The sequence below is a fragment of the Phycodurus eques genome, chromosome 15 (assembly GCF_024500275.1).
Source record: "Phycodurus eques isolate BA_2022a chromosome 15, UOR_Pequ_1.1, whole genome shotgun sequence".
NCBI classification, from domain to species: Eukaryota; Metazoa; Chordata; class Actinopteri; order Syngnathiformes; family Syngnathidae; genus Phycodurus; species Phycodurus eques.
Window position 1 is genome coordinate 16556926 of NC_084539.1, and position 26503 is coordinate 16583428.

A 26503-nucleotide genomic window follows, 5' to 3' on the forward strand; every position below is an offset into this window, starting at 1 on the left:
AGAACCCGAGCGGTGTTCTGCTCGATTAATCGTGGATTGTCCATAATCGAAAACCATGTTCAAGCATAAGGGTGTCCATGTGTGCACTTGGCACCAGGACACCCTTGGCCGCAGTTCGCTGATCTACTGTGTTTGTGTCATCGGACTTGCGTCCATGTCATGTGAACTACATCTCATTAATTGATTTATACAGTATAATCTACTGGAGTGATTCTCAAAGTGTGGTACACGCACCATCAGAAGTATGCAGGTTCCCTCCCGCTATACACAAGAATCACTGCCAAAGTACAATTCAGTTGCATTGAACTTTTTTAAAAAATTGCATTTTGCTTTAAACTTTTATTCTTAATTTTATTCTTATTCTATTCTATTTTATTCTTCTTAAATAAAACCTGTCTCATTACTGATGAACACTTGGTCCGCATACGCTACTGTATTTTAATGTATTCATATATATGTACGTTTTTCGTTTTGGAGTCTTTTTTTAAAAAGGAAATTAAGATGGCGAGAAAGACACTTCCGGTTTGAGTAACCAATCAAGAGAGAGAAACCTCCGGTTCGAGTAACCAATCAGAGGGTTCCACATGCGGACACCGAACACCGCATTCGACTCACGCAGACTGCGGCGGACGAATGCAATTGGTGGCGAGGTGAACGCAGGCAAAGCAGGCTAGGGCTGTGATACAGGACAACCGCACGTTTAAGATATCCATCGAGATTCATCGTTTATACAGAGAGCGGGGTGTTTGTTTACGGCGTTTGTGATATGAATATTCCGTTGGAGGTTTCTCGGGAGAGCGAGCGAAGAACGACCGGCGAAGTCATACCAGAGCTGAATTATTAGCTTAGCGGCTAACTGTTCGTTAGCACCGTGATAGCCGCAAATTCGGTCCCTCTAAGCAGGCACCTGCTCGGTTTTTTTTTTTGTGTATTATTTTTTTTTTAAAATATATTTTTATTTTTGGTCATTTACATTCAGCTCCACGTTGGAAAGCCATTTCGGATTTTATTTATTTTAACTTAAAACGCAGTATTGAAGAAGGACCGTGTCCGGTCGTGGTCGGGACCAGTACAGGCAAACGGGTGTCCTCGAGTGGCCGTTCATCATGGACAACGCGCACACGAAGACGGTTGAAGAAGTTTACAGCTTTTTTAACGTGAACGAGAGCACCGGCTTGAGTTCGGAGCAAATCAAGAAACAACGGGAACGATACGGAGCCAACGGTAAGAATTTTTTTTTTTTTTCTTTTTTTTAAAACCACTTGCCGTGTCATGTAACGTTGTTACCGGGCTCATAACGGTCGTCGCGTTTAACAAAACGAAGGTTGACGGATTAAAGCACTGGTCTGATTTACGGGCTATGAATTGTGACTCCAACGGCAGCTTACTGTTAATTGTTGTATAATAATGACTGACCTGAATTTAACTCGCGTTTCTCTCTCTGTTCCCTTTACAGAGTTGCCAGCAGAGGAGGGTGAGTACACTATTCAGTCTTTTGAAAGAATATCTTGGAAACTTGCTTGTCTTCATTTTTTTATTTTTATTTTTGAAAGGCAAGTCCCTTTGGGCGCTGGTGGTTGAACAGTTTGAAGATCTGCTTGTGAGGATCCTGTTACTGGCTGCCTGCATATCCTTTGTAAGTATTACTCATTTCTTTTGCATGGGTGACTTTATCAGTTTGTTCAAAGGATATAGACCAGTGCTCTCTTCTGTTTGCAAACTGCCTAAAAGGATTGTTGAAATAGTCCTGTCTGACCTGGTTGTGATTCAGATTCAATGGGTAGGAATGGGTGTGTACACACAACAATTATGTGACTAAAGATGTATTGGTGAAAAACATCTATAATGCTTTGACATCCAAGTCACAGAACAAATGGAACTTGCGTTTATCATACACAAATGTAATAAATTGAATAAACACCCTTCTGTCTGGAATATACATTAGTCATCTGGTTACGAGTGATGCATCCAGTTAGTAGGTGTCCCTTGGCTCAATGAAGAGGTGAGGTGTTTTCCAACAGGGGGTTCGCGTGTAGATTGGTACTGTCAGACACTGCATGCAGTCATTAAACACCATGAGAAAAACAAAGTCTAAATGAACAAAACAAAGTCTAAATGAACACTATCGGGGGGGAAGCGAAATTGCCTTTTTGGGGAAAGTTTGTGTAATATAGCCTATAAAAAATGTGGTTAAATTAAAAAAAAAAACACCTTCAAATTAGTGTGAAACACTATAATTTTGACTAGTTCTCAACATTTCTTGGCCCTTTTGTTTCATGTGCTACTTGGGGAGCCCCTTCTCCGATTGGCTAACAAGTTTAAGTTTCCATAAACTTGTACGAGCTGAAATTCTGAGGATTTCTCCCAAGTTGACACGTCAAAATTACCGTGAGGTTTCAAACGGTGTCAGTTGCCCAAAAAAACACTATTGAAATAGTGCTGATGGAACATTGTTCATGAGGTGGGCAGTAGGATAGGCCATATAGATTAGTAATCAATTGTTTTTGTGTTTTTTTAGGGTGAGTTTCAGAGGTCTGAAGTGCTCATTCCATATTTATTCTTTTTTTTAAATTATTTTTTTTATTAAAGAACATTTCAAAGATGGCAGCCACTTTTGTCACGTTGCTACTTCGAGTATGTCGTTTAAAAGTTGTGTGACATGGACTTCATGTTATTTACAGTCAATGTTGAACAACTTACTTATAATAAAAACAGCCGTTATTAGATTTAGCATCTGAAATGTAAATTGTATCCTTTCTCAGTCAACACTGGATTTTGTACATATATATTTTAATGTCTGCGATTGGCTGGTGGCCAGTTCAGGGTTTACCCTGCCTCTCGGGCGAAGATAGCTAGGATGGGCTCAAGCACGCCCGCGACCCTAGTGAGGATAAGTGGTACAGAAAATGGATGGATGAATGGGTATTTTAATGTATACAAAATATTAGCGGTGCAAATCATGGCGTAACGTGTCATAAGATATTTTGAAGTTATTTTCAGCAATATCACGAAACACTGTTTTTGCGATATTTTGGAATATAAGTGGCTACATAGACATTCAGTGTCTACGTAAGTAAAGGAAGGAAAACCTTTGGAGAAACAAAAATCAAACAAATACTTGAATACACGCTTGTCCCTACCATAATTGTCTGGAAACTGGTGTCCGATAAATTCTTTTCTTTTGGCACAGACATAATAACAGCACAAAATTTAGCACCAGTATCGTAATAGTTTCACCATTATCAAAGTATTTTTTGTGTACATTTTTTCAAATATCTAGGTGCACGTATGTAACAGTATAATGGTCTCATTATTTAACAATATAAAGAGAGATTACTAAAACATTTTTCCACAAAGCTGACTTGGTAAAAAAATATATATTTGTCAACCATTTGCTCATAACATTACCTTCAGTACCCAATGCTGTTGGCACTTGGTTGATTCCATCCGACAACAACAAATATGTTGATTCAGAGTCCACAGCCTTTTACTAACAAACATAAATCTTTATAAATTAACCATGATTGCTGCAGGGTGTATTAGGAAGGACCCAGAGTTTCCTTGCCGTTAATGCAAATCAAACATAACCGTCTTCTCTGAGCCTGTGTTGTCTCAACAGCAGTGATGTTAAGACCAGTTGGGGCTTTAGCGCTTGGGAGGGAACGGCTGTCACATTGTTAATCAGTGAGCAGATGAATATATCACCTAGATGTTGTTGAAATGAACAGCCTGTTGACATAAGGGCCATTGAAACCTTAAGTGGCTGATACTTTAGATACACTTGAGCATTGGTCGTCTAATACTGAACGGTATCTGTACACTACACTTTCATGATCACCGACAACTATCCAAGCTCAATATCATATGGAGTTAAAAATATTGGGACAGTTGTACAATTCCCCAGATTTTTAACAGACACTGACACATCCTAATTTGTTGTCATGGTATGGTTATGGAGAACATTGTCCAAAAAATCTCTAGTAGTGCTGGGCGATTTATCGAGAAGCTCGATGCGATCAATATTTTATGAATGCTTTCTGGAAACAGGATCATCGATTTATTTTCTATACTTCACTCTGAGAGACTTTCGCTAACATGGAGGGGAAGATGATAGCTTCTAGCGAACCATAAATATTCCCAACAAAGGGCACGGCTATCATTTGGAAACAACCGTAGTCTGCAAAACGTGCATAAAAGATGATGTTATGAAGACAGGCATATCCGTGTAAAATCATCTGAAGATGGTGCACATTATCGAGTGCGACGCATGTACTACGTTAGAAAGAGCTGTGACTCCGTGCCGCTCCTGTAATGTAAACAATGCCGCAGAGCAATCATGGTGGCAGTTGTAGCGCTTGTTTTTGTGTTTGCTCTGTGAACGGAGCGGGAAGATAAAGGATAGTAGTTTTCTCAAACCTGGACGAGATTGAAAGTTTTCACAAGGTATTGTTTACGTTGGCATTAGCAGCTACTAGCTAGCATCGTTGTGTGAGCAATCACGCAAATAGTTTGACAGTTGGCTGCGCTAACTGTTCCGGACGGTTTGCACAATGTGGTGTTATCGAGAATCAGTCTTTTATTTCTTTATTTACAGATCACTGCATTGAATTCGTTCCACATGTCACATTTTTTCTGAGCGTCCTTCTTGATTTCTGGCAAATTAGGCTTAAGTGCATTGCTGCCAACTAAGGGTTAAATGATGAACACCTACAAATATTGAAGCTATAATTTATTAACAATTACAAGTATAGAGGAATGATTGTTGCGCATTTGAACAGTATGTAGAATTGTTTTTTCCTATTACATGATCTACTGCAAGTCGGCACGGTGACCGACTGGTTAGAGCGTCTGCCTCACAGTTCTGAGGACCGGGGTTCAATCCCCGGCCCCGCCTGTGTGAAGTTTGCATGTTCTCCCCGTGCTTGTGTGGGTTTTCTCCGGGCACTCCGGTTTCCTCCCACATCCCAAAAACATGCATGGTAAGTTAATTGACAACTCTTAACTTGTCCGTTGGTGTGACTGAGTGCGAATGGTTGTTTGTTTGTATGTGCCGTGCGATTGGCTGGCAACCAGTTCAGGGTGTACCCCGCCTCCTGCCTGATGATAGCTGGGATAGGCTCCAGCACGCCCGCGACCCTAGTGATCAGAAGCGGCTCAGAAAATGGATGGATGGATGGATGGATGATATACTGCATATTACATAATATACTGTACTTACTGTGGCCCAGTAATGTTTTTGACATAATTTACAAAACATGAAAATTCAGATGGGCACGGTGGGCGACTGGTTAGAGCGTCAGCCTCACAGTTCTGAGAAGCTGGGTTCAATCCCCGGCCCCGCCTGTGTGGAGTTTGCATGTTCTCCCCGTGCTTGCCTGGGTTTTCTCTGGGCACTCCGGTTTCCTCTCACATCCCAAAAACATGCATTAATTGGAGACTCTAAAATTGCCCGTAGGTGTGACTGTGAGTATGAATGGTTGTTTGTTTGTATGTGCCCTGCGATTGGCTGGCAAACAGTTCAGGGTGTACACCGCCTCCTGCCCGATGACAGCTGGGATAGGCTCCAGCACGCCCGCGATCCTAGTGAGGAGAAGCGGCTCAGAAAATGGATTGATGGATGATATACTGCATATTACATAATATACTGTACTTACTGTGCCCCAGTAATGTTTTTGACATAATTTACAAAACATGGAAATTCAGGGCGGCACGGTGGGCGACTGGTTAGAGCGTCAGCCTCACAGTTCTGAGAACCCGGGTTCAATCCCCGGCCCCGCCTGTGTGGAGTTTGCATGTTCTCCCCGTGCTTGCGTGGGTTTTCTCCGGGCACTCCGGTTTCCTCTCACATCCCAAAAACATGCATTAATCGGAGACTCTAAAATTGCCCGTAGGTGTGACTGTGAGTGTGAATGGTTGTTTGTTTGTATGTGCCCAGCGATTGGCTGGCAACCATTTCAGGGTGTACACAGCCTCCTGCCCGATGACAGCTGGGATAGGCTCCAGCACGCCCGCGACCCTAGTGAGGAGAAGCGGCTCAGAAAATGGATGGATGAAAATTCAGACAAAAGTGTTCTGGAAGTGAATTTCTATAGGTTGGCAGCTCTGCAGTCACAACAAAAAAATGCAATTACTAATAATTGTCGTCATAATTTCATCTGGTGTTTCTGCTTTTGTTTTTCGGCCTTGGGTTTCTAATTTGCGTTTTTTGGTGCTGCATCGCTAATTTTGTGATCATTATATTTTGAAATATCTGCAGGAGAAAGTTATTCTTTGTAATGTTTATAGTTTTTAAAGTAAGCCCTCTTTTTTACAATGTACATCAATTTGGTCTGGTCCAGTTTTATACATTTATTAACTTTAATTTAATAAATATCGAGTCATATCAAATCTCGACCTTAGGGGAAAAAATCGTGCTATCAAATTTAGGCCATATCGCCCAGCACTAATCTCTATGGTGAGTACTTTTTGGGGGATTGCCATCTTTGTATTCCCCCCCCCCAATCATGTGATCACGTTTTGTGTCCATACCACACACAGTCGATGTAGTACCATCATCTGTTATGTTTTTGACATTACAAATCTCCAAAGAGTTATGTATGACCCAGTGTTTGGTTCGATTGTCCTGTGTCCCGGGTTCTGCTGGCTGAGAATCCCATCATGTAGGGATTCACAGATACCGGCGGTATCGACACGTCTACTCGGACTAGTCAAAACACTCCAATACAACGATACCATACTACAAGACAAGCCTGTGATATACATATAAATATACAGTCGATCCTGTCTGAGTGTGCAGTTTGGGAGAGAGCAAACGGTTCTTAAAAGCTTCGTTGTTTATTGACACTCCGGTTGAAGCTTTTTATAACACTAAATACACTAAGAATTAAACACTTTGTATATTTAACCAAATGCATCTTACAAACACATTGCTTATTCTCTAGTAGCTTAAGGCTAAAACATAATGCCATAGGACAAACGGGCTAACAAATGGCATTGATGCACAGTATAATCCTTTAAATTACATAATTCGAAAACAAATGGTGTGCATAATAACAGAACTCAGCTCAGCTCAACGTAATATATAGGGCACATAAAAAGCAATTGTTACACAAAAGTGCTGTAAGAGCAAACATAAAACAAAATAAATAATGCTAATAATAATAAACTAGGTTTTATATTTGAGTACATTTATTCATTGTTCCAAAGTTTTTTTTCGTTGTGTAAAAGGACTGTTATAGTTGAAACATATGCAGTGTCCAAAGGTTTGTTTTAAGCAATATTTCGTCGCGTTTAAACAAAAAACAAAAAAACATTTTTTTTTTTTTTTAATCAAAACATTTTCATCAAAATTTGAAAACCTACTGCCAGTATGAAGTATCGACACTGTATTGGCGAGGACTCAAATGTATGTACTTGAAGTACTGAACAAAGTGGTATCCACGCACCCCTAGATGATAGCCATTTAGATACTGCACGATTTAAGTACAGCATTATGTCACAACTTATGCAGATGTATTCACTTATTAGCAATGTTGACAGACTTCTTATTTTGTCTCAGATGTAGTGTAATCCTCTGCTTTATTGAATCACAGCTCTACAAATTGTATTTGACTGCCTCTGCTGAAATGAGCTGTCATAGTGATTTCCTTTGACATAGCTAAGGTGGAAGTCTTAGAAAGTAGTTATTAATTAGTATGATGTGACATTCTATTTGCGCCTAGCCGAGTTTCCACCACCTGTTTCAAAATGGCTTCATTTTTTTTTTTTTTTTTTTAATTAAGGCAGGGAAGTGACTAATCAAATACTTAAATTGCATCCTGGTAAGCTGGTATGATGTAATGCGTACTTAACTGCTTTGTCAGGTAAGTACGCATAGGGAATATGCGAAGGGAATATTACCAATGACCTGGTTTTATATATATATGCGAAGGAATATTATCAATGACCTGGTTTTATATATTGACCCACACTTGACTACTTGTCCTGCCAATGCAAACACTGCAGTGGCGTCATGATCATCCATACAGGCGATTTTAATTCAGGTGGTTCATTCTGATTCATTTGTCATTGTCTTTAGTCCTCACACATATTTGACTTGTATTTAATACCGTTTCCTCGGTTCTAGGTGCTGGCCTGGTTTGAAGAGGGAGAAGAAACAGTAACAGCTTTTGTGGAGCCTTTTGTGATTCTACTTATTCTCATAGCCAATGCCGTTGTAGGAGTCTGGCAGGTAAATATACAATCAAGCCATTCACTCTTAACCAGAACCAACACACACTAACCATTGCTGCATAGTCTTTCTTGCTTTTTTATTTTTAATCTGTTCATAATCTGCAAATTTTCTTGCGGATTAATCAAATATCAAATCAGATTTATTGTGAATATTGCAGTCTGTGTGAATATAATTTACGTGAAACATTTTATTTGGTAGTGTGGGCTTGACTGTTTTGCAAAAATCAGTTCAGGCTGGATTGTTTTACATGTGGGTAGTTAGGAAATAAATGGCACTACGAATTATTTAGTTTTGTGCCATTTAAGGCTATTTTAGCCAAGTAAACACCCACAATTGATACCAGTCATTTGAATTACTTTATTGTTCTATTGCTATCCCTTATAAATGTCCGTACTGTCATTTGCAATGTGCCTCAGACTTGTGTTGCTTGCTTGCCTGGCAGATGAGATGATGTTCTAAAACTAGTCAATCTATGAACAATCAGACAAACACAAACTGACAAAGGTCCTAGTACTATTCAGATTGTAATCCACAGAGCACTCAAAGGGAATTGAAGTGGATTTTTGTTTTCTTTTTTTGGTTACAAGGCTTTGTGTACATTTTATTTTTATTTTTTTGTAACTTTGTCGCTTTTCCCCCCATCAGGAGCGAAATGCAGAAAATGCAATTGAAGCCCTTAAAGAATATGAGCCAGAGATGGGAAAGGTGTACCGCCAGGATAGGAAGAGTGTCCAGAGGATCAAGGCCAGGGACATTGTGCCTGGGGACATTGTGGAGGTTGCAGGTAAAATTGTGAAAAAGAACATTCTTTACTCTCTGTAATATTTGAACAATGTCCTTCCTGTATCGACTCATACACACTGCCTATTCCTCTTCAGCACTTTACTATCAGAAATGTGACTGTAAATAGAACAGTTATGTAATAGATTAACATGTCCCAAACTACTGCCTGTCCGTCCCACTCCTGCTTTCCCCCACAATTATTGTGCCGTTATTGGAATATCCTGACATTTTACTAACATCTCAGTTCATCGTGTGTGGGTTGGATTGTGATCTTTCCATTCACAAAGAGAGGACAAATGGTCTCTTGAGGGCTGTAGTGACCCGGTGAAAGGTCGTTGAAGGCTGTCAGCCTACGTGCTTGTTCTCCAGAAAACATCATGGAACAAAAAAAAAAAATCCAATCTCTCACTGGACCCCCATGCTGAGTGGCTGGGTGATGTGTAGGAGGAAGATGCACAGTGTGCTCTCGTAAATTAAATTATATTTTTATGCTTGTTTTGATAGTAAGCCTGGAGATGCTTTCATCTTTGAAAAGACCTGAACGATACACAAATTGTTTTACTCCAGGGTTCAGATTAAAGATAATCTCCTTTATTTGAATAGGAGTGAAGAAAGGTCCTCCTCCTTCAGGCCACCACTTTCTCAGAATAAACCAAGCTAAAAATACTGTTTTGGCTCAAGACATCAAAGTTGGTTTAAGAAGGAATACACTGTATACACAAGGATATGAATTGAAGTGAAATTACACTGGTTTTGATTGTATTATCTTTAGCTAATCTAATCGTGACGCCAATGCATGATTTGTGACTTGACGGATGCAATGCCTTTTTCTTTATCAGTCACTGTGTCTTGTCTGTTCAGAAATTATCTCCAAAGTAGTTTGAAGTTAGGCAGGTGGCGATGAAGCACTTCTGACCGCAACCAGTATAGTAGCACACCATGTTTGGCAGTGCTGATGGTACTGTATTATCTAGGGGTTTTATTTCTTTATTTCTGGTTTTAAATTCTGCATTGGTATTTTACAGTAGTGCTTCAGTATGGCTTAATTGTTGGCTCTTTCTTTAGTTCCTATTAATATTTGGAAAGACTCATTTCATCCTCCTATCGTCGTTCATGAAAATGTTGGCACGTGTCCTGACAAAAATTAGTCCCGCCCCTTCAATCCAGTAGAACATTTGCAGCTCATCAAAATAGTTTTCCCATTTTTGGATGTGTGTTTTGCAGTACTCTTCTTGCATCCTGCCTCGCACTCTCTGATGTGGGCACTTCAGAGGCTCAAGGGTTTACTTGTCTGTCTTGACTGTCCACACAAGGAATCTGTGTTGCCCTCAAGATTCCAATTTAATATTGCCACCTAGCATCTACCACTGCACTATTACTATAAACTGAGCTGATTCCCCCCCCACCCTCTCCCAAAACAGATCCCCTCATCATGTGACGAAAAATAACTCAAACCACTCTTTTGCTTTGATCGTAGTCTTCTAAGCAATAGCTGTTAAGTGTCTGTGTCTTTGTTTCTCACTCTCTGTACCACTTTCTATGGATGAAACACTTGGTGATTTGGAGCATGTTTACATTTAGGTTTACAAGGGATGGCTGAAGTTTATTGTGGGAAGGATGAGTAATGGATTTGATTCCTGGCCTGTTCATTAATGAAACTTTGGTCCTACATTGGAGCAGAACTTTGACTTAGCTTATTCTGGTTTTTATCTGTACGTCTGATACAATGTTCGTGATCAGCTTTGTGGAAAATTACTGAATACTGATCAATTAATCCATTACATTCCATTGTTTTGTTTTTTTGTGTGCTCAGGACTTGATCAAACCTATTTTTTGTTTGACGGGGTGGAGAATCTCTGAATGTTAGGAACTCCTACCAGTCTCTCGATGCTAGTATTGCCCGTCCATCCATCCATCCATTTTCTGAGCCACTTCTCCTCACTAGGGTCGCGGGCATGCTGGAGCCTATCCCAGCTATCATCGGGCAGGAGGCGGGGTACACCCTGAACTGGTTGCCAACCAATCACAGGGCACAAACAACCATTCACACTCACAGTCACACCTACGGGCAATTTAGAGTCTCCAATTAATGCATGTTTTTTGAGATGTGGGAGGAAACCGGAGTGCCCAGAGAAAACCCACGCAGGCACGGGGAGAACATATAAACCGGGGCCGGAGATTGAACCCGGGTCCACAGAACTGTGAGGCTGACGCTCTAATCAGGCGTTCACCGTGCCGCCTGCTAGTATTGTATTGAGCAGCATATGCTGCTGTATTGATGTAGCTCACTTAGCCAGCGGCTCTCTACTGGTTGTATTCAAGGAGTGCACTCCTTTTTGTTTGTTGTTTCAAGACAACTTCACATAACAATATGCTCCACACAATCAGTTGTATTAATGAGCAAACAATCAATTGTCTGTCAAGCCATTCTTGTTGAATGCAGGTGGCAAAAAATTCTGAAGAATCTCACTTATCACCACTTCCCTCGTGTGCTTTGATTGCTTATTTTATGACCATTTTTGCAGTAATATTTTTGGGATAAGGTATTTCACCTGTTGACATTGCATGTTTCTTATGCATAGAATGCTGCAAATGACTCTTCTGTGCATGCGTTCATTGTTTTTATCCATAGTTGGTGATAAAGTGCCTGCAGACATCAGGCTGACCTCCATCAAGTCAACTACGTTGAGAGTCGACCAGTCAATTCTAACAGGTAAAAGAAATAGATTGGTTCTTGGTTTCCTCACGCAGATTCAAACTATGCCTGTATAGCTGCTAGTTCATATAGACATGATCAAAAGTCACCACCTTCAACCTGAACACTGCTGGGTAGAGAGGGAGGGTGGGGGGGAGATAATGTCTCCCTTTGACGCAGATAACCCAAATGTCATTCTGTAGTCATGGCTACGCAGTCAATACAAAACAATCAGGCCTGAGAGATGTGGATGAAAGGAAGGCTAAACTGGGGAAGAGGTGGGTGGATAATTTGGACAACAAGTGGAGTATAATGATGGATGCCACACGTGAGAGCAGTTTTATGTGAATTGAGGCCTTAAATCTCGTCCTTCCCAACTGCCTTAATTGGTCGTGAAGTCCGTAGGGTATTTTTAGTGTTTCAGCTATTTTCCCTCCGCTCCTCTTTTCCCCATTCATGGCCACATAGCCTTCAAACGCTGCCTGTCGCACCCTATCAGAACATGTAAAGACTCTGCTTACTTGATTACACACAGTACAGCGACATCATCAGATACTGTTCGCGCTATCATGAAACCCTTCCGAAAGGCGCCAGTTGATGGTTGTCATGCCTGCTAAGAGGCTGAAAATACTTTTTCACACACTCCAGCCCATCCAAAATGTCAACAAAACATCAAGTACTGCTCGTGACCACTCCGCTTTTTTGTGTTGTACCCTAGGAGAGTCTGTGTCTGTTATCAAACACACTGACCCAGTGCCAGACCCCCGTGCAGTCAACCAGGACAAGAAGAACATGCTCTTTTCTGTAAGTGATCTGTGAGAACCGTTTTTTTTTCCCTTTCCTTTTTTTTTTTTTTTTTTTTTTTGGTCGTCTCAAACGTCTTATGTATGAAGTAGAGCCTCCAAGTGGACACTCAAACTGTCACCGTCATAAAAATATTTATTAACTTTACTGGTAATATAAGTATTTGTACCTAACTCATACAAGGTAACGTGTTGATTGAACACGTGAACCCCCCGCCCCCCCAACCCCTCCACTGTATTACTAAGTGCACAACAAAAATTATTATCCTTATTTTATATTTAAATACAAGACACATTGTTTTACAAATCGGCAGATTAATGCGAACAGTCAATGGAAAATTCATTTGAAGGGCTAGCTAGTCTTGGTCATGGGAGAAATTGACCTTAATATTCACACACAAAAGGCGTAGTAGCATACAGGCAGGTACTGTAACAATACTCGCGGTCATATAATATTCCTAATCTGTGAAAAACAAGTTTATTAACGGTATCTCGTGACTTTCTTCTCTTTTTTTAGTTTATAGAAAATCAGTAGCTCCATGCATGCATCGCACCACACTGCTCCTAAGAGGTGAAGGAGCACACAGAAGGAACAGCAGATAGTCTGACTATAAAAAAGACACTCTTTTCCTGACTTTGACATGAAATCAGACTTAATTTTTTCCTGTTTTAGGTCAACTAGGATTGCCAAAATTGTTTCCATTTGTCAAATGCCAGAATAATGAGAGGACTTTTAAACAACTTTTATAGACAATACAGTCCTGGCTAAGCATTTGCATGCTTTTAGCCATGAATGTATTATTATTTTTTTTTTCTTTCAATTTATATTATATTAATATATTATTTTACTTGTTACTGATTTATTTTCTGCTTGTTCTTTTGTTATATTTAACGTTGAGTTTTGGTAGTTGAATAAACACACATTTTTGAAATAAATGAATAACCCTGTTTATTAATCATGGGTTCAATATCAGTCAAAATGATTGATTATTTTTTCCATAATTACAGAGCCGTCGTGTAGCGTCCCCGTCACACTGCACAGGCGCGCAAGAGCTGAAACATGTCAGATTATATAGCCAATAGCACTCACCATAAATAAATTGAAAAATCTCAGCTAATCCATATAATTGGTATTGGCAGTGATCGGCAGATCTCACTCATGCATTATCGATACAGAATAATAATTTTGTACTTGATTTATTCTTTTAATAATTATTTGTGCAATTGCTTTGCCTTGATTTTCGTGAGGTTAATACAGTGTCATGGCAATGAATGCTGTTGTACTAATAATTTCTTAAAAGGGTCTTAAATAATACAGTATAAAGACATTAAATACAAAATAATCCGTAAAATTTAACATATATGAATATACGGGGCCAATACAACTTCCAGCAAGGCCATCACAATTTGGCTCGGGCCACCACTCAAAAAGGGTAAACATCGGACCCTTATATCTGCTCCAATTATCGCTTATCGGCCTCCTTGATTACAAATAATCGGTATCGGCTCTGAAAAAAAAAAAACATTGGTTTATCTCTAATTTGTTTCTGTGCTGCTCTGTAGAAGTATGTCTGTGAAACTGGTCCGGGGTGCAATGAAAGCGTGGGAACCGCACTGCTGTGCTTTAAGAAATATCAGTCATCAGTTAGTCAACTTTGACTCGTCTTTGGTCACGTTATAGTCGACTAAAAAAAAAAAATCTTAAATTGTTCAACCCCTTGTCAGTAGCTCAGTATAGTCGCCAATCCACATCAAGACTTTCACCCAGGAACCTAATGCATAATTTACCTTTTCTCCTAGGGCACCAACATTGCAGCTGGTAAGGCTGTCGGTGTGGTGGTGGCCACAGGTGGAAACACTGAGATCGGTAAAATCCGTGACGAGATGGCTGCCACGGAGCAAGAGCGAACACCACTGCAGCAAAAGTTGGATGAATTTGGACAGCAGCTATCTAAAGTAATTAGCTCATGTTCAATGGTGCGCTGTTTTGATCTCATATTACATACGTAACAGCACATTTTATGATTGCTTATGTTTGAGGTTATTTCCCTGATCTGCATCGCTGTGTGGATCATCAACATTGGACATTTCAATGATCCCGTCCATGGAGGCTCTTGGATCCGTGGGGCTGTCTACTACTTCAAGATTGCTGTGGCTCTAGCAGTGGCGGCGATCCCTGAAGGTAAGGCTTGTAATTTTTCTAGGTAATATTTACGCCACTAATCAATCACAATGGCAAGTTTTGTATTACCTGACTAAATATTATCGCGCTGTCATTCTGTTAATAAAACGTGTTGTTTCTCTTCAGGTTTGCCTGCCGTCATCACCACTTGTCTGGCTTTAGGAACCCGACGCATGGCCAAGAAGAACGCCATTGTCCGTAGTTTACCCTCTGTGGAGACCCTTGGCTGTACATCTGTCATCTGCTCTGACAAGACTGGCACGCTGACAACCAATCAGATGTCTGTATGCAGGGTAGGAAACAGCGGCACACTGGGACACACATGAACGTGAAGCCTTCGTTGTATTTAGGTTAGACATACGCGTATTAAATAGGAATGTGTTGTGGTTCCTTTTCAAACTTAAGGCAAGAGGAAAAATAATTCTTCAAATTAATTTTCTAATATTTGTGTTAAGTCAAATGACATGACTCAGTTTTACCAGGTAGGTGTGGAAGAGTAAGAGAATTCCAAAAACCTGTAGTGAATTTCCTGGAAGATCGATGTGAAAGGTTCATCACAAATTGAAAGCATTTCAAGGAATTATGAAAACCTCTGACTCACTGGGCATGCCAAACAAAAACTCCTCACTTTGAGTAATCTGGGTTTTGAATTTAGTAAATTTACATGGATTACATGTCAGAATTGGACAGTTCAGTTCAACTGTTCAGTGACAGTTCAATTTGTTTCAACTGAATTAGTTCTGGTTTGCGAAACCTTAGAAATGTCTCCTATATTTTTACATTTATGTATCTGATATATATCATCAGCCATTTGTGACTGAAGTCATGTTTGGACTTCAGTCCCCCCACCCACACTTTACCACCCGCCGGCCTCCCCATGTGTGGACAGACAGGATGCTTATCAGTATGCGAGAGTTTGTCACTTGCAGCACAAGTGGCAGTCAAGTTGCATTACTGACCTTGTATGTGGAGATGTCCCTTCCTGTTTCTCTTGGTTTTTCTTACTGATCCTGTCTTGTCAAAGAAACAACAAAATTGTGAACAACAATTTTGAAAATCAACATAAAACCCGTGAGGGTTCTATTCCTGACTGTAAAAATGCCTGTTGCGTCAGTTTCCTGTTATGTCCTTAATTTGGGGAAATGTGCTGGTTTCATGTTCTCTTGTGGTTAAAATGTAAAATTCCTCATGAATTTGCAATTACTCATATCATTCAAACATCTGTACACTGTTTGAGAATAGACCAGACTGTATTACTGAAAATCAAAAGTCCAAATGTAAGTTCAGTGTCCCGGTGCTTGGTCATCTTAAAATGTAGTCATAGTATGTGGGTGGGGGGGGGGTCAAAGATGGCCGCTTCTCTGGACATGTTGGTAGACTGCTGCCATCTGCTGGATACTGTCTGTCAGTCCCATTTTCCCCTTGCAGAACCGCCACAAGTCTGATTGAGTCATTTTCATGTAATTTAATCAATAGCGGTGAAGATATGGCCTACTGAATTTACTTTTGAAATCAATGAAGTGTACTCATAGCTTTTGGTAAGCAGTTCAGAAAATGGATCCATATGACTATTTGAATTATTGGCAGTTGTTATCCATCAAAAGGTCATTGTTTATAAGCTTTTAATGCCAACATGTCTTTACCGTTGAAATTTCACAGTTTGGAGAGCAAAACATGATTTCATGAAGCTGGTTGTCTTTACTGTTCTGCACTTTTGTCTTTACTGTTTTGCATGAAGTTTATTTAAGTGGGCCACCACCATTTGCTCTGTTAATAAGGATTCGATTGCCTTTAGTATAAATGCCTAACATTTTATTTCAACTTTTTGAAAATAGGATTTTAAGGGTGGCTGTTTCAGCTTTTACCCATATAAAACTAAGGCGGCATAAAAATCCCAAATACATGTCTTTACCCTTATTGATCAAATTATATGAAAATGACCCATATAATTGAATTGCTGTGTTTATGTGACATGCTAATGTCCTTCCAATGTTTGTTTTGCAGATGTTTATCATTGACCAGGCTGATAGTAGTCATTGTTCCTTGAAAGAATTCACAGTTACTGGCTCTACATATGCCCCAGATGGTGAAGTGTGAGTCTTAAGAGTTTAATACAAGAAAGTCACCCTCTTGCACCAATATCTTCAAGCCCACTTGCTAACTGTCTGTTCTGTCTTTGTGTTCATTTAGGTTCCAGGATGGCAAACAAGTGAAATGTTCCAAATACGATGCTCTGGTGGAGCTGGCCTTTATCTGTGCTCTCTGTAATGATTCCTCATTAGACTATAATGAGGTTGGTTTGCATATGAGATGTACTAGTATAATGATGGATGCCACACGTGAGAGCAGCACTCTGCTTTTGTTTGATGTACGCTGTTGATTGTAATTCTTTTAATTTTCCATTTCCAGACCAAAGGTGTGTATGAGAAGGTGGGTGAGGCCACTGAGACTGCTCTCACATGCCTGGTGGAGAAGATGAATGTATTTGACACGGATGTGAAAGGCCTTTCCAAGATTGAGAGAGCAAATGCCTGCACATCTGTATGTAACATTTACGTTTGCTTTATTCAAATTCTGGAAAACGAAACAAAGACTAACCAGCTATGTTGTAAAATAAATGAAGTCCTGATTGAGCATGGTTTTTTTTTTTTAATTAAACATGCAGGTAATCAAGCAGCTGATGAAGAAAGAGTTCACATTAGAATTCTCCAGAGACAGGAAGTCCATGTCTGTGTACTGCACCCCCAACAAAGCCCGTTCGTCTGCAGGCAAGATGTTTGTCAAGGTAAGAGACACCAATGTTGAGCATGGTTGTTTTTTTTTTGTTTTTTTACATATTTTTTTAAATTTTATTTTTTAAACTGCTTTTTAGATGTGCTAAAATCAAACACTAAAAGTCTGTCTGCTCCACTAAAAAAGGGTGCCCCTGAGGGAGTGATTGACAGGTGCACGCACGTCCGTGTAGGCGGCACCAAGGTGCCTATGACCCCCGGTATCAAGGACAAACTGATGTCTGTGATCAGAGAATACGGAACTGGCCGGGACACCCTGCGCTGTCTCGCTCTGGCCACCCGAGACAACCCCTTGAACAAGGAGGACCTGGTGTTAGAGGACTGCACTCGCTTTATTGACTATGAAGTAGGTGCAATTGGCTTTTCACCTTAAACATTGCCAATTTAGTGGTGGGATTTTCATTCGCTTTCAAAACAAATCACCAATTAATCAGTGATAGATAGGCCTGTCACAATAATTACTATATCGACTATCGATAAAAAAAATGGAGAATAGTTTTTCCGGACTCGATAAATGCTCATTGTTTTGGTGAGCCGGTGTGGGGTGTGTCATTAGCGGCCAGTGGGCTCATGGAACGCCAGCGCACTGGTACACTACACTCTTGCCGGTGTTTGCTCCGTCCAATACTCCACAGCCTTGCTTCGTGTGCAGCATGTAGATTCACACAACAGACCCACTCGGGGAAAGTTACCTGGTGTGTTTGTTAACCCGGCTGGGAGCTATTGAGCTAGCCTGTGTGCTAACGGATTAAAGAGCTAAACAATCTGCTCCACCGTGGCGATGTAGTTTAACACGTCAGTGCCACTCCCAATTGTGTCTTAGTCCTCAATCAACACAAACAAGGGAATGTTAACTGTTTATGAAGCATAACCTCAGTGGCACACGTCATTTAGCCAGTAGTTGACTACAGCGAACGTCAACGTATATTTGATTGACAGGTGAAAGGCTCGTCTTCAGCGGACCAACCACATAGTAGCCGGGTTTACATGGAGACTTTTGTCATTCTGATTGAAATAATTCCGATTGATCTCTGGTCAACTGCTTACATGTGAAGTGATATATTCCGATACATGACAGACATTTAATCAAATCAGAACAGTCGTGAGACATGCAGGCGACATCATGAACGTCATGTCATTTATGAAGATGGAGGTCCGTCGTCTATTCAGAACAGTAGTTGGGATTGCTTCTATACATGTTTTTTTTATTTAAAAAAAAAATGCTTGATTAAAAACAAGTAGGTAATACGAGCTCCGTCGGAGCCGCCATATTTATGGCATGCGTAACTGACGACGCCACCACGCATTCCCCGTCTCTTCTGAATGGTGGTATACATGGGGAAAATTTACTTCTGATCGGTTTGGAAAAAGGAATATTCCACCCCTGTGAAACCGAAGGAAATTCCATTCGGATTGGGCCTTTTTATTACGATTGAGGTGTTTATATGGAGCATTTTCAGTCGGATTGGCCTTCTAAACAGATTATAATCGGACTAAAATGCTCTATGCAAACCTGGCTAGGCTTGCAGCTCTTTATTTCAGATCCGGGGGATCCATATCACAGAGTAAAGAAAAAACATTTTAATAAAGAAACAAAAAAGACAATTATAACAACAACAGTAATAATAACAATGACTTCAAAGCAAAACATATAATAAATAATAAAAAATAAGGGTGGGCCTTATTTTTCATGATTAAAGAGGCATTAATAAGCAACATTATCCTTTACCGTGATAGTTTTTGGGAAAATATATTGTCTTAGAAATATTATTGTGACAGACTTAGTGAATACTTTTGAGTACAATAAATGTAATGTTTTGTCTCCATTATTTTAGACTGACCTAACCTTTGTGGGCTGTGTGGGGATGCTGGATCCTCCCCGGGCAGAGGTGGCAGCCTCCATTAGACTTTGTCGTCTCGCAGGCATCCGAGTAATTATGATCACTGGAGACAACAAGGGTATGTCGCGAGCATTTTGTACAGCCCATGTGATTTCTGTGCGTTTAGACCTTTATTAAATTATATAAAGTGGTGTTTTAAGTGAGCTTTCATGTGTAAAACAAAAAAAAAATAATCATCAACTTTTGCCATTTCTACAAATCTTTTCTTTTTCTTCCTCAAAGCACCAAGATATAAATATGCTCCTTCTGGTCATTACAGGTACAGCAGTTGCAATTTGCAGACGCATCGGTATTTTTGGCGAGGAAGACGACGTTGCCAGCATGGCGTTCACGGGCCGAGAGTTTGACGATCTCACCCCTTCTGCACAACGTGAAGCAGTGGTCAAGGCTCGCTGCTTTGCTCGCGTGGAGCCGTCCCACAAGTCCAAGATTGTCGAGTATCTGCAGTCCTATGACGAAATTACAGCTATGGTAAGAAGAGTTGACCTTTGGTAATGGCTGATAACCATTTTAAATTTGAGACATTGTAATTCATTGTGCGTAACCTCAACATTGTAATTCATTGTGCGTAATCTCATGACTTACATGTTTCAGACTGGTGATGGCGTGAATGACGCCCCCGCTCTTAAGAAGGCAGAGATTGGTATCGCCATGGGCTCTGGAACAGCGGTTGCAAAGACGGCCTCAGAGATGGTTCTGGCCGACGACAACTTTTCCACCATCGTGGCTGCAGTCGAAGAAGGCCGTGCCATTTACAACAACATGAAGCAGTTCATCAGATATCTCATCTCCTCTAATGTGGGCGAAGTTGTCTGGTAAGGGGGCACAGACGATGTTTTTTTTTGTCACTGCACACAGTTCTTTTGCTCTGATCGTATCGTGTGTGTGTGTGTGTGTGTGTGTGTGTGTGTGTGTGTGTGTGTGGTGTGTTGTGTTGTGTTGTAGCATCTTTTTGACGGCGGCCCTCGGCTTCCCCGAAGCTCTCATACCAGTTCAGTTGCTCTGGGTTAACCTGGTGACTGATGGTCTGCCCGCCACCGCTTTGGGCTTCAACCCACCAGACTTGGACATCATGAATAAGCCTCCCCGCAACGCTCGCGAGCCCCTCATCTCTGGGTGGCTCTTCTTCCGATACCTAGCCATTGGATGTAAGTCAACCATTATGTATGTGGAATGAATGTGGCTCCATGTGGATGTAAAATAACTATCATCAACCACCATACCTGTGTAATTACCTGATAATCCTGCTTTACATATGTTACTGCCATTCTGTAGTATATAAAAAATAATCAAACGGTGAAAAGATGGAGGTAGGTGATGGTCTAAGATAGATAAAGTGGGTCTCTGAGTACTCCAATATCTATCGAGCATAGTGTCCCAGTTGTTTGCTGGGCACGTCAGCATGTGTTTTTGTATGTAAATATAAATATAAATGCCTTCTTTTTCCACGTTGGGAAAATAAATTGGGTAGTGACTGCAAGTACCTCAGTTTACAGACACTATTGTTCACTGACGGACAGTAGAAAATTAACTGCTGAGCAATTTTAAATCTGTTAGAAACTGTAACGGCAGCATGGAAATGATCTTTTTTAATTGAAGTGTTGAGTTTTACCGTATGTTAACAATTTCCCTCCACAGTATTGAAGATGATTTTACGCTATGTGGAGATGACATCTTTCCTGACTATTAACCTTCCGGTACACTATTGACGTGATCGTATGGCCTCCACAATGTTGTATTTGTCAAGTTCTGTTGTGTGTCTCACCAGGTTATGTGGGCGCTGCCACAGTGGGTGCCGCGGCCTGGTGGTTTGTCGCTGCAGAAGATGGACCGAGGATCACATTTTACCAGCTGGTATGACCTAAAAGCCTAGCTTCTATCATGTCAACTGAGGACTTTAACATTCTGCCCTAAATTCCCCAACATGAGCTAATTTTTTTTTTCTGTATTTTTGTTTGTTTACAGAGCCACTTCCTGCAGTGTGGTCCAGAAAACCCAGACTTCCAGAATATGGACTGTAAGGTGTTTGAGTCTCCTTATCCGATGACCATGGCCTTGTCAGTGCTGGTCACCATCGAGATGTGCAACGCTCTCAATAGGTTGGTTTGTGCTTCACTACCAGTATTACCGTCAAAATGGCAACTTAGTTTTAAGAAACAATACATGCTGCTTTGCGTTTCAGTGTATCTGAGAACCAGTCCCTGTTGCGTATGCCACCCTGGGAGAATGTGTGGCTGCTGGGAGCAATCTGTCTTTCCATGTCCCTACACTTCCTCATCCTCTACGTGGAGCCTCTTCCGGTGAGAAATATATTTTCAGGTTGTACTCTCACTACGCAAACCAGGCCTGGCACATACTGTCTAGTATGTTTGACTGTTATAATCTGTACTCAAGTTTGGTACACTTCCACTCACCTGGCGCACTTGGAGGAGATTGAACAGTAGGTTATGAGGATTTTAACACACCCAGTCACATAATTTCCCTGTTATCCTGCCAGATAATCTTCCAGATCACCCCTCTGAATCTGACCCAGTGGCTGGTGGTGCTCAAGATCTCGCTGCCGGTCATCTTACTGGACGAGGTGCTCAAATTTGCGGCCAGGAACTACCTGGAGCCGGGTAAAGAGCTGGAGAAGGCCGCCAGCTCTGAAGGCTGCTGCCTGGCTGCATGCATGGAGGGCATCTCCTGGCCCTTCGTGGCCCTCTCCCTCCCGCTGCTCCTCTGGATCTACAGCACCGACACTAACATGGCCGACATGTTGTGGTCCTGACTGACTTGATTGAGCACAACCTCGACTTTTCCATCACAGCCATCACTCCCTTGCCCCTCCTTCGCTTCCCCACCCCTCTTCATCCCTCTCTGCCACCCTCCACATGCGTAGCTTGTGTGTGTTGTATAGTTTGTGTGTGTGTGCGCGTGCGTGCGTGCGTGCGCGCGCTATGAGAAACTGTAACACATTAAGTGTACCAATACTCTAAATTCACTTTGAGAAGTCACCTGTTTTAAGTTGGCCTAAGGCTTTAGCTGACCACTCGTATAGACGCTGACTAGATTAGGCAGTTGCCATTTTTCATTTTCTTTTAAAATTAATCTCAATTAATGCCTTTTTAAACGTTCAGTTTTGTGTGTCCAGTGTCACTACAGTACATATTATTTAGCGTACCTTCCCCTCTTTGTGGGGAAAAAGAAATGTTAGGGACTCTTGTGGATCTGTACGGAGATTGAATACTATTTTATGCAAAAAAATTTCTTTTTTATGGTTTTCGAAATTTGTTGGACCAGCGTGGCTTAGATGTACCGCCTTGATTTTTCTTTTCAAATGTTTACCATTGTGTCTTCAGTGTAAACTTTTTTTCAGAGGACAAGCGATGTGTGGCAGACAATGGGGAAAGGTTTGGGAGTGAATGTTGGAATGCTCCAATTAGACGATAGGGGGGAACAAAATAATATTTCAGGGGAAAAACCTAAACCGCATCCCCAGTGACCAAGCATGAACTGTATGTAGTTGCTAATTTTCTTATTTAAATGTGTGCCCCTTCAACCCCAAATGTAAAACCAGAAATTAATTTCTTGGATTATTTTCTTTATTGCCATGATTTGAAATACGTCATTTTTTTCTGCACTGGGAAGATCACAGCTACCTCAATGTGATAAAAATGTTTTGTTTTTTTTCTGTTAATCTCTGGATGCTTCCCCACAGTCTTGCTCAGCTGTAACATCTGAGGTGTGCCAGCTGGGTTGCTTGTGCAGAAAGTGGAACAGTCTTTACTCTAACCATTTTACCAAACGTTCTTTTGGGGTGTGTTGAGTTTTTTTTTGACATCCTTAAACTTCATTGGTGTTATGCTTTAGAGACCAAGTCGTTCAAGATTGTGTATGCTACCGTCTTGATGGTGTTTGATTCAAAGGACAATAGTATTAAGAAATAATACAACTCAAAATCAAAATGATTTCAAATGAATACCCCGACGTGTTTTTTTTTTTTTTTTTTTTTTTTTTTTTTATTATTATACTTAAAGGAAAATACACTCATGAACCCTTTGAATCAAAGTGTGTGTCATTATTTGATTTGAGGAACATTGCTTGTGTGTGCAAAGTATTCCTGCGGTCCACTTGTGAATGCTTGGCTTTTAGATATTGGTTTGACTTGTAATATTTACCATACTTGCTGTGAACGTGTTTGTGTGGCCGTCCAGTTAACTGCATTAATTGTGTGGAAAAAGACAAAAGATAAAAGCATGGTAGTGGGGTAGAAGCCTGGATGTGTTTTTGTACCACTTGACAACATTGGTGTGCTTTTCTTCATTCAATGCCTTCCACTGGCTCCCCCTGTCAGAGTGAGTATTTCTCATTTTCTCTCACACTTTACGAAATCAGTCGAAGTTGACGGAATAACTCAAGATAAAAATATGCAACACATCGTTTTATTTCGGAATTTGCTCAGCACTTCTTCAAAATGGGTGCTAAATGTGAATTGTATTGGGAATTTACATCTATGTTGCCCACATGCTTACATTGTGAATGTCACCTGTGTGCCACCCATTTCCACTCACCCCAACCATTGCTTTCTTTATCCATAAAAACATGAAAATCTTATTAAAGTAGCAGTGATCTGACATTGTTTCTTTCCCTAGGTTGGCTCTCCTAAAAAATCTTGTTTCGGAGGACGGAGCCTTCAATTCATTCTGCACTCCATGACTACTATGTATGTATGTATGCATGCATGCACATAAACTGAACAAAAATATAAATGCCACACTGCAGTTTTTGCCCCCACTTTCATGAGCTGAACTTAAGACTTTTGATGTATAAGGTTTATTTCTCTCTCATATTGTTCACAAATCTGTACAAATATGTTAGTGGGCACTTCTCTACCGCGGTAATACATTCATCTCACAGGTTTGGCATCAAGATGCTGATGAGACAGCATGAATATTGCACGGGTGTGTGCCCTATGCTGCCCACAATAAAAGGCCACTCTAAAATCTGCAGTTGTATGGTATGAAAGGTTTGCTGCTTTGTCTTAATTTATATTTCATTTAGTGTGGGATTTCTGACCAGCTCCTTGGACCCACTATACAGTGAACCTGCACATTTTAGTGGCCTTTTATTGAGGGCAGCCTAAGGCATACCTGTGGAATAATCTAATCTGTCTCTTGATAACCCAACCTGTGAGGCAGAGAAATTATCTCGGCAAAGCACAAGCGGTCACAAATATAGATTTAGACCTATTTTGTGATTCAAGGAGTTTAATAGTTTTCGTACGAATAACCATTTAAACATGATATGGCAGAAAATTTGATACCCAAGATCCCACGGTAGCTCATCACTATTTGAGATGGAGACCTTTTGTGTTTAGACAGAGTTTTGGATCTTTTGATTTCAGCTCGTGAAAAATGCGAGCAAAACGCAAAGTGTTAGGGATTATAATTTTGTTCAGTATGTGTGTACGCGTGGTATTGGTGCACAGAGGAACTTATTTACACCAGAAAGAGAATACATGATGCGTATGCTATTTATTTTACACAAACGTCTGTCCATCTTCCATTATAGTGTGCAGGGAAGTTCATGTTCCTCCCTTCTTGCATGAGGTTTCTTCCTTCTCTCCTTTCATGGTAGTTTTGACTTGTAGGGACTCCTTAACATTAGATGCTGTGGTCTTAGCTTGCATTTTGTGTACAAACATCATGCATGCTTTGCAGCTGTATTTAGGCTTTACAGTTTGTAATTAAAGATTTCACTGTATAAATACTCTTACATTAAGATGGTTCTATAGTAGACTTTTTGAAAATCAGTTTTTATTGTAATGTTTGCACAATTAGACAAATGACTCATTACAATGAAGTTGACTGCGCTACTTGAGTTTTTATTTACTGTAGGCCAATCCATTTTCTGTCGAGTGTTTTAGTCATTCTTTAAGGACATCCCTGCAATATAACAGTGTTCTCCTGTTTTATTTTTACTGCCTGTCTAGGTCTTTATGATCCTGTGTTTGGCAACTGCTGTAAAACTGTGATCTAATAAGAGGCATACTGTACCTTACAAAGGAACCTAGATTTAAAAATGTATATTAATCATCTGTAAAAATATGAATATCATTCAATTCTGATAATGATTGTAGATGCATTACAGAGGTTGTGTTTTCAGGTAAATAAAGATCATATTTGAACTTTGTGTTTGTTTTTTTTAAGTTAGTTTTTCCTGTAACAAGAATTGGGGCAAACAGAGGGCCCTTGATAGATTTTAATGCATCCAACCATGCCAGTCTTAAAACTCAGAGGAAAAGTATCCCCCTAAACATCCATCCATTTTCTACAATCAGAGGACTTGATAGTAAATGAATTGGCCCTCGGCGGGACGGTGGACGACTGGTTAGAGCGTCAGCTTCACAGTTCTGAGGACCCGGGCTCAATCCCCGGCCCCGCCTGTGTGGAGTTTGCATGTTCTCCCCCGTGCCTGCGTGGGTTTTCTCCGGGCACTCCGGTTTCCTCCCACATCTCAAAAACATGCATGAATTTGAGACTCTAAATTGCCTGTAGGTGTGACTGTGAGTGCGAACGGTTGTTTGTTTGTTTGTAACCAGTTCAGGGTGTATCCCGCCTCCTGCCCGATGACAGCTGGGATAGGCTCCAGCACGCCCGCGAGAACCGGCTCAGAAAATGGATGGATGCATGAATTAAGGTCAAAATGTGATCCTCATGCCTGCTGCAATTACTGCATTTGTCCAGTAGATAGCAGCCTTGAATTAAAGACGCAGAGAAGCAAAGGCTTTTAAAAAAAAAGAAAAAAAAAAAGAGTCATTTGTATAAACGTGTCTGCCTTACCGAGGCAGCGAGGCTCATTCATTTAGTACCTGTGGACATAAAACAAGCAAGTCACGCTTCTATAACGAAATAAGCACAGTCGTAATGTCAGTAAGTCACTCTCCGACAGCGAAATACACGTAAATGTAACGTAGGTCATGCTCCTATAAAAGAACGAAAGTGAAATACGTTTTGTATGAAGTACTATATTTTGCTGTGTTCACATATTTTATATATGAATGAAGTTATTCCAAAAGAATATGCAAACAAACCCATGAGGGGGCGGGGAAATATATAGGCGCACTGTCTCT

The 26503-nt window shown here is 40.6% G+C and overlaps 1 protein-coding gene across 2 annotated transcripts; it reads left to right on the forward strand.

Moving 5' to 3' along the window:
- Positions 1-592: 592 nt before the first annotated feature.
- On the forward strand, positions 593-25558 carry atp2a2b (ATPase sarcoplasmic/endoplasmic reticulum Ca2+ transporting 2b). Of its 2 annotated transcripts, XR_009769864.1 has the most exons (24): positions 593-1224; positions 1457-1474; positions 1554-1636; positions 8126-8230; positions 8879-9017; positions 11649-11729; positions 12430-12515; positions 14315-14470; positions 14555-14696; positions 14823-14989; positions 16701-16789; positions 16887-16989; positions 17106-17237; positions 17362-17481; positions 17616-17834; positions 19324-19447; positions 19649-19860; positions 19984-20204; positions 20335-20537; positions 21158-21243; positions 21355-21488; positions 21572-21689; positions 21887-23726; positions 24024-25558. XR_009769864.1 is itself a non-coding variant. In XM_061697609.1 (23 exons), exons 1-23 carry the CDS (start codon positions 1107-1109, stop codon positions 22157-22159), a joined length of 3129 nt encoding a protein of 1042 aa, XP_061553593.1. In that variant the 5' UTR covers positions 593-1106; the 3' UTR covers positions 22160-25558. The 2 variants fall into 2 exon arrangements, 1 of the variants encoding a protein (XP_061553593.1); XM_061697609.1 differs by having other exon boundaries at positions 21887-25558.
- Positions 25559-26503: the final 945 nt, after the last annotated feature.

Excerpts from the sequence above, each read along its gene's own strand:
- atp2a2b (XM_061697609.1), top strand. The coding sequence starts at position 1,107 with ATGGACAACGCGCACACGAAGACGGTTGAAGAAGTTTACAGCTTTTTT. Across the intron at positions 14,471-14,554 it reads TTGGACAGCAGCTATCTAAA|GTTATTTCCCTGATCTGCAT; the intron begins GTAATTAGCTCA and ends CTTATGTTTGAG. Across the intron at positions 17,238-17,361 it reads GAGCAAATGCCTGCACATCT|GTAATCAAGCAGCTGATGAA; the intron begins GTATGTAACATT and ends TTAAACATGCAG.